Consider the following 13,326-nt stretch of genomic DNA (forward strand, 5'->3'; position numbering starts at 1 on the left):
GCAAAAATATGCTTGACTATGAGACAGGAGGTCAACTGCCTTCCAGAATCCATGTTTAATAAGCTTAAACAGCACCTGCCAAATTACCAATATAATATAAAGTACAACTGGGCAATTTATTTTTCTATTGTAAATGTAACAAATGTATAACTCCTAATAGGATTTATAATAGCCTACCCCTGAGGTGTGCATGGGCGTGTGTCATACCCCATCACCCTGGATGACTATAATCAATGAATAAACATTCCTCTGATGTCTTAAATAGTGCCTGGTATACAGTGAGCCCTCCTTAAATGTTGGCAAGGGTCACCAGTACTAACTTGTGTGTGTGTGTGTGTGTGTGTGTGTGTGTGTGTGTGTGGTGTGTGTGTGTGTGTGTGTGTGTGTGTATTTCAAGGCTCATTATCAATGTTCTCCATCATATAGTAACTTTCATATTTTACTTTTTTTTTCTTTGGGGACTGGAGTTACAGTTAAGACTGTATCCTGTACTGATCTTGCAGAGAAACTGAGCTCGGTTTCCAGCATCTACATTGGACACTCACAATTGCCTGCAACTCCAGCTCCATGGGGATCTTACAATGGCACCTATACTCACATGTGCATATGTCTGCACATGCATGGGTCACACACACACACACACACACTTTTTAAGATAAAACAATATTGTTTCTCCTTTACAGGCTGTTTATAGTAAAATGAATGGGCTCTGTTAAGTTCTCACATCTCATGCTTTTTGAAATCATGATTTGGTGCCCATAGCATGCCAGGTTTTTCACTTAATTGGCTTCATGCAAGAGGGCTGTGACAGATCACATTTTATGAATTGGGTCAGTAAAACTTAGAAAAAGAAAGGAGCCTGCCTTGTCCAGGTGTCTCAGCTACTTCAAACTCTTCAGGTGCTTCAGTCTACTGCTGCACAACAGCCTTACATATTAGTCCTGAATCCCATCTTACATATGCTTGTTGTCACGCAGGGTCATTTCCGTCACTCAGTGTCAGACACCCTGCCAACTGAAGGTCAAGCATCTCAAGGAGAACTGACACGTTGTCCTCATTCTCACAAGATCATTTCCTTGTGAAGCTTAAATAACCATGGTGATTATGAGTCATACCAATGCAACATGTAGCTTTTATATATGTGATTAGTAGCATGATAGTTGCTTCTTTCACTGTATTAATTTCTGCCAGGGTTGGTTTTGCCTCCCCTGTGCGTATTTAATGTGTGTATGGAAATAGGCAGCATGGATTATTTGGTAAGCAAATTGATGGTTCTAGTCTATGTGGGTGGTATTATGAGAGTCCAGTCAAATCCCACCCATTCCTGTATGGAAATAGATTCTCGTTTAATACAAACTGGGTTTCATGTGGCAGCGTACTGTGAAAGGGGCTTCATTTACTCTTACCTTCTGCTGGGACTTCCTTCTGCTAATAGTGAGCAGATCAGACCTTGCTGGTTATTGAACAGGCATGTGAATCAACAGGGGTGCCAGAGGCCCCTTTAGCTGTTATCATAATAAGAAGGAGGAGATGCCGCATTTCTAAAAATGAATCCTTATGGAGTATCACTTCCTGTAGCAAGTGGGACCACAGAAGTGCTTTCAGTTTGGACCTCTATTTGGCTGTAAAGAAGAAGGAAATCATGACACATGCAGAATGAGACCAGAGATCATTTGATTCCATGAAATAAGACAGACTCAGAAGACAAATACCACATTTCTCTAACATGCAAAAATCTAGATTTAACTTTCTCTGTACATGTACGTATAAATGTTCATGTATATGTAGGACATGAGAATAGAAGGGAGACTATAAAAGAAGAGGAGGAAGTCCAAGGGAAGTGGGAAACAAGAAGAGGTAGCATTTAGGGGAGGGTAGTTGGGTGGAAAAAAAAGGATAAATGTGTGCAATGCCATCATAAAACTCTTTAAGAACAGTTTTGAGGGGTTTTGGGGGGAGGGAGGTTGTTGTTGTTTTTATTTGTTTGCTCAGTTGGTTGGTGGATTTTGGTTTTTGTTTTTTGACACAGGGTTTCTCTGTGTAGTCCTGGCTGTCCTGAAACTCGCTTTGTAGACAAAGCTGGCCTTGAACTCAGAGATTCACCTGCCTTTGCTTCCAGTACACTAAGATTAAAAGTCTGAGCCACCACAGCTGAAGAATTTATTTTACTTTTAATCATATGTGAGTGCAGTGCCCACAAAAGCATGTGCATCAGACACCTCTGGAACGAAAGAAATCCACAGTGGGTAAGGAAGCAGGTAGACAGAGAAGGGAAGGGCCAAAACTGGACAGAAGCCATGAGGGTTTGTTAGACTATGGCAAAAGTGTGACTTGTCAAGACGGGATACTTCAGGTCTGTAAACATACCTGAGAGTCTACCTTAGAGACTGGAGCCTTGAAGACCTGGCCCCTGTGAAGCAAATTTCAGAGACACATGACACCAAATGCTTGGTACATAAGAATCACACATCACAGCATGTGAGCCCACGTTAATGACACTAAGCATGCATGCCTACATATCTGAAAAGAAAAATAATCTAGGGATACACTCATCTTTTTCTCAGGCCTGCTTGAGTTCTGTTTTGTAGACTAAGCAAGTATTATGTGTTTTTAAGTGAAAGAAAACATTCACAAAGGGCAGGATTAACTGAACCATGATGCTAAAATTTGACAAGTTACACCTTGTCTGGAGCAGAAGTCTTGTAAACTCTTAGAAATGTATTGTAGAATGTCATTGAAGGGCTCAGAGCTTTCCTTTCTACTTCATACTATTCCTTATGGTATATGGAGAATTTCACAATTCTTCTTAATCCTTTCTGTATAATTTCTTCCAGACCCATCTATAATGTGGGGAACATAAAAGCTCAATAAAGATCACAGTATACAAGTCATTGTGCAGTGCCATGAAAAACTGCCCCTTACCCCTGACATAAAGCCCTGCTTGTTAAAAACAGTGCACTGATCAAATCTGCTAAGTTCATAGATGGCTTTGATAAATATTGTTTTAGCTGCTCACGTACGAGAAAATTGGGAAGAGCTTGTAATGTTTTTTAATGTAGAAAACAAATACGACACAAAAGTGCCTTGCAACTATGCCTACCTAGTGTACCTACTACCCTGTCTTATCACCATGTCCCATGCTACACTCACAAAAGAACTGGTCCCCCCCTCCTTTTTAAAAATTTATAAAACAATATCCAGAGGCAAAAGTATGCAATATTTTCTTCTATCTAATAAATAGAAATGCCTGTGATCTGCCCATTAATCAAGCAATGCTCTTGAGAATAGTTTCAATAGTCATAGTCTTCCGACCTACGTATATACACGTAAAGAGCTGCTTTTCTTAATCCCCCACTTTAGATTCTGTGGTCTGATTTATTGAATGCCAGCCTGTGTTTCTTAGTGTCCCTTTCTGTCTACTACCTGCTGTGGTAGGTTCCTCATATTCCTGGGCTAATAGGAAGGGCTGGCTAGTGACTGGCTGGGTTTGCTTCCGTGCCTGCACCTGCTTCTGTGCTAAGGGAACAATGTCTGTGCTGGTGCTTCCTGGTCAAGAGTGTTGTTAGTAGGATGCAAATACTTTCTCTTTTAATGCATGTCCCTGGCATAGTCAGGGGGAATGTGGGAAATGGTGCCTCAGAGCAGGAATGTACTGCTTACAGCTTGAGAGTTAAAGTTATTATGTAGACTTCAGCTCCACAGAGTCTAAGGTAAGTAAACTTAATTATCTTGACACCATCAAAGATAGATTAGAACTACTGGGCAATTAACTGCTAATAATGTTATAGTCTCACAAAGCTAAGAAGAACATGAAGTCTATCTCTGTGGCCCACGGATTAACAGGACTACTTTTCTTTGTCAGAACTGATACCAGACTAAAACTGTCTGTTTTAGTAGAAAGAGGGACTTGAGACCCTTCTTTTTCTCCCTAAATACCTTCAGTTTTAATGTTTTCCATAATTTGGGACTGAAAAGTATTTCCTTTGTGAATGTCCTTACTCCGCTGCTCTTTTGCATCTCTTTTGACATTTTTGTCATCTTTTCACCCATCTTCTTCCTGTGATTTAATTTTGATATTGTCAAACATACCTTCATCTTTCATGTCAGAAGACCCAGTTCTGATCCTGGGTGCTGAATGTTCCTCACATACCGATGGTTTGTGGTGATTTGGATAATCCACTGAAACCACTGGCCACAGGCATGGAAGGAAATCCAGTTATCAGTTACTTAATAGATGGAGTATAGTTTAAAAGATTTTACTATCTCCTACTCAATTCAATAAGTGTGCATAGAGTGTTTCAACAGGAGAGACCATTTAGTTGGGAAGATGGTGCAAACATTCTAACTGTACAATACAGAGTGGGACATGAGTCAAGGAGGAAGTAATATACTGTAGAAAAGCTGTATACCTGCAAAACTCAGAACAAACACAGAAGGAAACTCGAAGGGATTCATGGTCTATTCTATAATCCTAATCAGCCTTACATTTAGAAATCGGCATCTTTATTCTTCCTGGACCTAGCTAGATGCTGCAATCATTTCAACTCTTTTCTTTAGGACGACAATATGGATAGTAAATCCATTCTGGAAGAACTGCTTCTCAAAAGGTCACAGCAAAAGAAGAAAATGTCACCAAATAATTACAAGGAGCGGCTTTTTGTTCTAACTAAAGCAAGCCTTTCCTACTATGAATATGACAAAATGGTAAGGTTTTGTGCTATGTCTTGTTCCTTGTTCTGTGCTATTTATTATTCTTCCAAAGTCTCTACAAAGTCCTTGATTATAATGAAAGAACACGAGCGTTCTTAGCTATGAGTAAAGATCAGCTTGTATTAACATATTACACTGCCTCTCTTTAACCAAAGTATGCAATATCAAGAGAAAGGATGGGAAACTACTTATCCATTTTATTAAGACCAATCATAACATGACTTCCACAGTAGTTCTCAGGTAAAGTAATTTGTGTTTCCTGGAAGACATTGGACAATGATTAGAGATATGTCAGCTGTCACAACTCATTCTGGGGACCGATAGGGAAGCCCCATGAGCATCTGGTGGACAGACACTGAGGATACTACTAAAATACCCTACAGCTCACCGTCACACTTCACACCAAAGAGCTATCCATCCTCAAATGTTAATAATAGTGCTGAGGGTGAGCAATGCTGCCATAAAACAGTAGTGGAAATAATAACATCTCTGTGTAGCTAAGAACTTGAGCATGGGGGGAAACCCAAAACACCATTAAAAACCAACTTGAAGTGAAGATACTTCATGGTATTAAACTTTGATTTCACGATTCACCACTTGGCAGGGGATTTCAATAACTATTACACCATTCTCAAATAAGATTGTTAACTGTCGCTCAGATACTTGCCTTTGGAGAAGCATGTGGGCATGTGTTCAGAGTTTAGAAATATGATTGCAAAAGCCATAGAGCAACAGAACATGTGTCTCTGTTGACTTCCACATCCCTCCCTTAGTCCCCCTCCAGATGTTAACTCTAGCTGTGTACTTTTCCCTGCTCACCATGACACGCCAACCTGATATAGCTTCTGGTTTGCTTTTTGAATTCAGAAAAGAGGAAGCAGGAAAGGATCAATAGAAATTAAGAAAATCAGATGTGTAGAAAAAGTCAACCTTGAGGAGCAGACACCTGTGGAGAGACAGTACCCATTTCAGGTAAACCGGGGAACATCTGTTTAATATTTTCTATTGTTAGTTCACTGTGCCCAGGAAAATAACCATTGCAAAATGACCCCTCAAGACATTGATAATGTTTGGAATAGCCCCTAGTGTGTGCTGGCAGTCTATCAGAACCCTCCTGGCCAATCTGCTTCTCTCAAAGGGAAAGAAGCAGGATGAGAGTGTAAACTACCTGCTTACACTGTAAGTCTGACCTGCTTCTGGTCTACCCATCTCTTTTATGGAACACTGTGGGGTGTCTCTCTTCTCTTGGGTAACAGCAAGTAGGAAGCTATGCAGGATTAAATACCAACCCCGCCCCAAGTGTCTCCAAGGAGATGGCAAAATAGACTGTCATAATACAGGGAGAGTGAGTGTTAAGATAGAGGTTGATGGAATACATTCCTTGCTCTTCACTCCAATATGTCAGGAAAAGGTTCTGTTGGGGTTCACACTTGGGTTGGGAAGGACCAAAGGACTTTAACTAGCAGAGATGGAGGAGATAGCAGAACACACTAAACAGCAAGTGCAAAGGCACTGGAGGCTAAAATAAGAGAAGGAAAGAGACCTGCCTAGAGAAGCAGGTGGTGCTCTACTATGAAGGGCTCTGCATTTCAAGTTAACCAACTTTGATTTTACACCAAAGCATATTTTTTAAAAAAAGCATTTAGTGTGTGTGTGTGTGTGTGTGTGTGTGTGTGTGTGTGTGTGTATGGTATGCTCCCACATGCCACAGCATAAATGTGTAGGTCAGTGGACAGCTTGTAGGAGTCAGCTCTCTCCTTCCACCATGTGGGTTTCAGGGGATCAAAATCAGGTCATCAGTCTTGATGGCTAAGCACCCTTCCTTCTGAGCCACCTCGCTGACCCCATAGCCCCCAAAGAATTTTAAATAGTCCCATACTAGACAAAGTGCCTTTGTTTCAACCAAGTCAGACCTACTACAAAACTATCACCCAGTTAGGGAAAACCAAGGGAGAGGGTATCCATGGAGGCAACCTCAAACACAGCAGTGACACAGAGCCTACTCAAAGCCACAAATGTCTTCTAGCCCTACAGAGTTATTAGCCCACTACTTGCGTTTATATACCTATAAAGATACATCACAATTTAGCTGGGGTGGTGGTGATGGTGCATGCCTTTAATCCCAGCACTCACTGGAGTAGAGACAGGCAGATAGATCTCTGTGAGGCCAGTCTGGTATACAGAGGGAGTTTCCAGGACAACCAAAGCCACACAGAGAAATCCTGTCTCAAAACAAAACAAAACAAACCCCCATCACAACTTATCCCTTAGTCTACTTGCTCATTTGTTAGAAAAAAAAAACCACATACTCATATATAAATAAAAGGAAAACTATTAAAGTCGGATGAGCCCAGCCACTAGGAGATCTTTCTTAAGTGGTATATATTATTTTTTCGGTTGTACAAGAAGCCCGACCCAATGTGGGTATTGTAATTTTCAAACTGGGGCTGGTGTATAAGCACTTGGGTACAAGAGGAGGGCATCTGGTGTTCTGCCTGTGGAGGCAAGATGATACCAGGTGTCCTGGCTCTGCCACCGTCCAGCTGATTCTCTTGAGATAGGATCTCCTACTGATCTTGGAACTTCAGGAATCTTCCACTCTGTGACTTCCAGAGGACAGGGTTTGCAGGTTTGTACACAGCGTGCCTTGCTTTCCTTACCCACTGAGCCATCTCTCCAACCTCATCAAATACTTCTACTGGTTAGGAAGATAGAGAAATATGTAGTTTACCATATTAAATGCAATTCCAAAGCTAATATATGTTCTATGAGAAAAAAAAGGTTTATTTCTGATAATGTAAAAATTTACAGGTACACCAGATTGAACCATGAAACACTTGTATCAAAATTCATTGCTTTTTTTCCCCCATCCAGATTGTGTACAAAGATGGGCTTCTTTATGTCTATGCGTCGAATGAAGAGAGCCGACGTCAGTGGTTGAAAGCACTACAAAAAGGTAACCAAATGCTATAATGAAGGCTTGGATTGTTTTCCAATTGCTCAGGCAATGGGTTGTATTCATGCTTGCTTTTGCTTTCTCAGTGTTGCAGGCAGGAAGCCCAGGGATCACCATAGCTTTCACACTGAGCACAGAGCTAGCTATTGTGTCTTCCCTGGGCACAGTGGGGGAGGGTAGGGGTGGGCACAAGGGGCAGGCCAACTGTATTTCCTGGCATGCTTCAAGTCCTGTTGGGACCATACTGCCAATGCTCATAAACAGTTAGCCTTAACAAATGCTGGGTACTTGCCACTTGCCAGCCACTCTATTAAGCACGTGTGGCGCGTAATCCTCTTGACATCTCTATGGACAAGGGTATTATTAATCTTCATTTTTTACACAAGTTTAAAAGAAAACAGCCGAATGCCACAAAACCTTATAATGGGAATCTCAAAATTCAATTACCTGAATCCAACTTTTAAAATCACTATATTTTAACCGAAGTCAATATTATTTTGCCCCAAACTGAGAATTTGATAAAGATTTTTTTAAAATTTTTATTGAATATTTTATTTACATTTCAGATGCTATCCTCTTTCCCCATTCCCCCCACCAAGAAACCCCTTATCCCATTCCCCCTCCTCCTGCTTCTATGAGGATGTGCCCCCCCCCCCCACTCCCAGCTCCTCACCCTCGAATTCCCCCACACTGGGGCATCCAGCCTTCATGGGACCAAGGACCTCCTCTCCTACCTATGCCCAACAAGGCCATCCTCCCCTACATATACAGCTGTAGTCATGGGTCCCTCCCTATGTGCTCCTAGGCTGGTGGTTTAGACTCTAGGAGCTCTGGTTGGTTGGTATTGTTGCTCTCCTCATGGGGCCACAAACCATTTCAGCTCCTTCAGTCTTCTCTCTAACTTCTCCATTGGAAAACCCTTGATCAGATCAATGGTTAGCTGTGAGCATCCCCCTCTGTATATGTCAGACTCTGGCAGACCTCTAAGGAGACAGCTATATCAGGCTCCTGTCAGCATGCACTTCCTGGCATCCACATCAGCATCTGCCTTCGGCGACTGCACATGGAATGGATACCCAGGTGGAGCAGTCTCTGGACGGCCCCTCCTTCACTTTCTGTCCCACTATAAAGATTTTATTTGTGAGTTTTAAGCTGCTTCAATAATAAGGAAGAGGATTGTTATTATTAATTTGGTACCATGATGTTTTCCTCTACAATCTTTTTGGTTTTTAAAAAGGTCATGTTTGTAAGGATGATATGTAACTCAAATTAGTGGCTCTACTGGTGCAGCTTCAGGTTTTAACATCCTAGACAGAGGAAAATTTTATTTCACATTTACTTTTAGGTGATGGCAATATCACAGTACACTTCCCACTGCACACACCCATTTCACATTAATGCAAATACATCCTTTCCCACACAAACTTCTCCATTTTCCCTTTATGTGAAAGTACTTAACAATCTATTTTGTAGAACAGTGAAGCAGTCCATAGTCCCTCATTATTCATATCTATAATAATTTCAATGAAGTTAGATGGGTATCTCTGTCAGGGTCAGGTGAACTTATTCTCTCTCTCTCTCTCTCTCTCTCTCTCTCTCTCATATATATATATATATATATATATATATATATATATATATATATATACATACATATATATATATATTACACACACATACACACAAACACACACACTATATAACACATCTGTTATATAGTGTACCTCTGTTTCCTGACCTGTAAATGAGAAGCATATTATTTACACATAGGTCATTGTGGTTATTATAATGGGCCTTCCAGGAGGAGCCCTAAGGTTTTGCTTCCCAGCCATTCATCTTTCGAAAGACTCTCCTGGAGCTCAGTTGTCATGTAGATACTTCCTATATTCAGCTCTTGTTTAGCCCCTATGTCTCCATTTATTTTTTTTGAACTACACATGTTGTCCAGGCTTTGGGGAGGGGATGGGGTAATACACATGAGGGTTTATGAATAGAAAAGGCAAACAAAGAGACGAGCAACAATACGTCTTTTGGTCCCTCACAAAATTGTAGTGTCTCCATTCCTAGTGGTGCTGTAATGAACAACAGAAAGTGTGTACCTGTTAACTGAAAGAGAATACCTCCTCTTTGTACTTGAGGAGAAAAGACATTAAACAGTCATTGGAATAAATCCATGTTTACTGTCTCTCCCACAGAGAGTGCAAGGCAGGCAGTCTTGGGATTAGGTAGCCACTGGTGGATGTCAGGGACACAGGTTCCTTCTAGCTTTCTGTTTTACCATTCTTACAGGTTAGTGAAAGATTATAATCTGTCCTCAAAGCCTCTCCTGTCCCCCAAAACTTCCGTTCATGCTACATCTCCTAGTACTATGACTCATATCTGTAGCTGTTCTTTGCTACTTTGGGGGGTTCTTCTTTTTCCCACACTTTATCCCCCTGAGTTTCACCCCCTATCACTAGATAGGAGAGAAAGGATAGAGTGGAGAGAAAGAAATAGAGATCCCTAAGTTAATTTCTTTCTTCTTGTTTCTTCTTTGAGCATGACTGCTAACAAATCACAACCAACTCCACTGAATGACCACCAACCACCAATCCCGCCTCTTGAGGCCCTAGCATTCACATAACCTCTGAAAAGTTCTCAGGATTCCAAACATTACACAATCACAGAAACTATCTGCTGCTGGCAAAACCATACCTCTGCTAGAGCATGAGGCAAATCACAGTCAGTCAGCTGCTGTGGACAGTCCAAAGCAACCCCCATATCCCCACATCTGGAATTAAAATGAAAGCATATTCTTATAACATTTCTGCATTTTTAAAAGAACCGAAAATTAAGTTCCAGAATTCTCACTACACATCTCTGTGTACACTAGACATTGGAAAACAGTACCCAATGTTTTTCCTTTCCAATCTGTGTACTGGAGGATAGAGAAGGCAGTGACACTGTCATCAAGTTAGCAAACTAACATGCCATGGGAAGACAAAGGCTCTCTCACTTAAATATTTCTCCCTACTGAATGTCAACGGTTTGCAGCATATCAGTCTATTTAACTCTATAAGAGCGATAACAATCAATCCTTGGGCTGTTGGGTAGACCAAATGATGCACATGAGGAAAAATACATAAAGTCAATACAGTTTTAAAAATATCATTAAGTGTGGGAGTTGTTGCAATGTGGACTTTTGGACATTGTTGGTGAAATAGTTACCCAGGAAACTAAATCCTTTTCATTGAAAACATTAAAAATCTTGACACATTAATGAGCAACAACTTACACGGAAAGAAAGCATATGGGATTCCAATGGTTATTTGGGACTAAAATCAGAAATTAGTATTTTATGATCTTAATTCATTCTGTCATAATTAACCTCTAATGCTCATTAGTTTTTCCTTGGGGCCAGCATTTTCAGCTAAACTAAACTGAGATGTACTAAGTAAATGTCATTACTAAAACCTATTAAATGAACAACTGATGCCAAAGTCTTATGCAAAGTATTTTATACCCCTCAGTGATCCAGCACAATATTAATTATTATTATTCCTTAGGTTGAGTTAATAAAGGAGGAATAAGACTCTCTTGGTTTCAAAGTTGAGGATTTTTTAGATGAATATAAAATCAAGAGGAAAGAGTTGGAGTCACACATAGAACCAGCTCTCCCCAACTAAAGATGCTTCTTGAGCTATTATCTACTAAATCCTTGGAAGGTTTCTCTGCTGTGTTGCAAAACTCATTAATTTTTCTGTACATAGAGTATAACATTTTAAGTTTAGAATGTATTTTTGTCTAGTCTAACACTGTCTTATTCTCATGGTTCACTTTTCCACTACTGGAGATGGAGCCCAGGACTTGGTGTCTGCTAGGCAGGTGCCCCACCACCAAGCTGCACCCTTAGCTCCTCCTCTCTAATGTACTCATATCCTAGAGAAGTAGCCTCTAGCTAGCTGTGGTAGTGGAATCCTGTAGTCCCAGCATTTGGGATGTGGAGGCAAGACAGTCAAGAGTCAAGGTCATTTTGGCTACATAGTGAGACAAAGTTAGATTTGTATACATGAGACCTTGTCTCAAAAAAAGGTGGCTTCCCACTCCCTCAAATTATTTATCCTTTAGAGTAAGGATGTCAAAGTTATGAAAGACAAAGAAAAGACAAAAAAACTATTCTAGCTCAAGGACAACTAAATGACTAAATTTCATACATAATGCTGGACCAGAATTTCGATCACAAAAAAAGTAATTTAAAGAACATTATTTGAACAATCAGAGAAAATCAAATATAAAATATATCCAATTTCCTGAAATTGACAATTTGCTTTATAGTTAGGTAAGCGAATACCCCTGGTAATAGAAACTGTGGGGAAATATTTATGGGTGACATTATTCAAGCCATATATCTCCTATTCACCCTAAATTATTAATTAAATAATAATGATAAAATTTTAGAACAAAAATTACATGTGTCTTAAAAGAAAGAAACAGAAAATATTATAGTTAACAATTGGTGGGTCTAAGGAACAGGTGGAAAAAGGATATATAGCGCATGTACCTTTAAAACTTTTTTCCAAATGAAAACCCATAGTAAGGACATGCTCTCAGAAACTCTTTTGTTCCTAAGATCTAGACCTACCACCTAGCTTACTTCTCCCATCAAAGAACATCAGGTGCTGTAACCCATTCAGGACCTTTGCATATGTACTTATAAACTCTTAATGGCAAGCTAGCCAGTGTATGCATTTTTCCTAACTCATTTATGTCAGAATGATACATTATTATGCTATAGTTAGACTGTGGATTGTGTTGTAGTTTCTGTTTATTCTTTGAGTTTATTAACTTCCTGGTGAAAAACAACTGCTTTAGTAGACACTGGGTAAATGTGATTGCCATTGTACTGAGATTATAGTATTTACTTACTACATTGCTTCTCCTGGCCTATGTCTGCTTATATCTTGTATCCTTTCTGCTTGCCCTTCAGAGATACGGGGCAATCCCCATCTATTGATCAAGTATCACAGTGGATTCTTTGTGGATGGGAAGTTCCTGTGCTGCCAGCAGAGCTGCAAAGCAGCCCCGGGATGCACTCTCTGGGAAGCATGTATGTGTGATGGGACCTTGGGGTAGGGTGGAGGGCCACTAGGTCAAGTCTGCCCAATGCCAGATTAGTCTTCCAAAAGCAAAATATGCCATATTGATTGACATCATAGTAATACAGCTTTGTGAATGCTAAGTTAAAAATTAAGTCTAATTTTAGTGTCAGTTGAATCGTACTCCCTCAATATTAATATATGCCTGTTTTTTATGTCATGAGAAATGTTCTTAAAATTGAAGCCATAATATACAAACAGAGAAAAAGAACATAAAATTGTATTGGTAGGGAGGTGGGGAGAATCTGGGATGAATTGGGGGAAGGAAAAGAATATAACCAAAATATACTTTATGAAAACGTTTTAATAAAAGATTGAAAACATGGGTCAAGAAATGACCCATTAATGCCTATCATAGTTCTCTAGTTTAAAACAAACTCATTAGAATTAAAATGTGGTGAGCATATCACCACAAATCATACTGCTAGGTCTCCCACTTGATGATAGGCTGGAGAGATGGCCTCAGCAGTTAAGACTGCTCTTCCAGAGGTTCTGAGTTTCAACTCCCAGCAACCACATGGTAGC

The 13,326-nt window shown here is 40.1% G+C and overlaps 1 protein-coding gene across 1 annotated transcript in view; it reads left to right on the top strand.

Moving 5' to 3' along the window:
- Bmx (BMX non-receptor tyrosine kinase) overlaps window positions 1-13,326 on the top strand; it is a 55,953-nt gene that overhangs the window by 4,316 nt on the left and 38,311 nt on the right. Inside the window, exons 2-5 of the mRNA XM_034485389.2 lie at window positions 4,558-4,704; window positions 5,578-5,682; window positions 7,585-7,666; window positions 12,633-12,752. Coding sequence (XP_034341280.1) covers window positions 4,558-4,704; window positions 5,578-5,682; window positions 7,585-7,666; window positions 12,633-12,752 — 454 coding nt within the window. The remainder of the gene's footprint in view (window positions 1-4,557; window positions 4,705-5,577; window positions 5,683-7,584; window positions 7,667-12,632; window positions 12,753-13,326) is intronic.

The sequence above is a fragment of the Arvicanthis niloticus genome, chromosome X (assembly GCF_011762505.2).
Source record: "Arvicanthis niloticus isolate mArvNil1 chromosome X, mArvNil1.pat.X, whole genome shotgun sequence".
NCBI lineage: Eukaryota > Metazoa > Chordata > Mammalia > Rodentia > Muridae > Arvicanthis > Arvicanthis niloticus.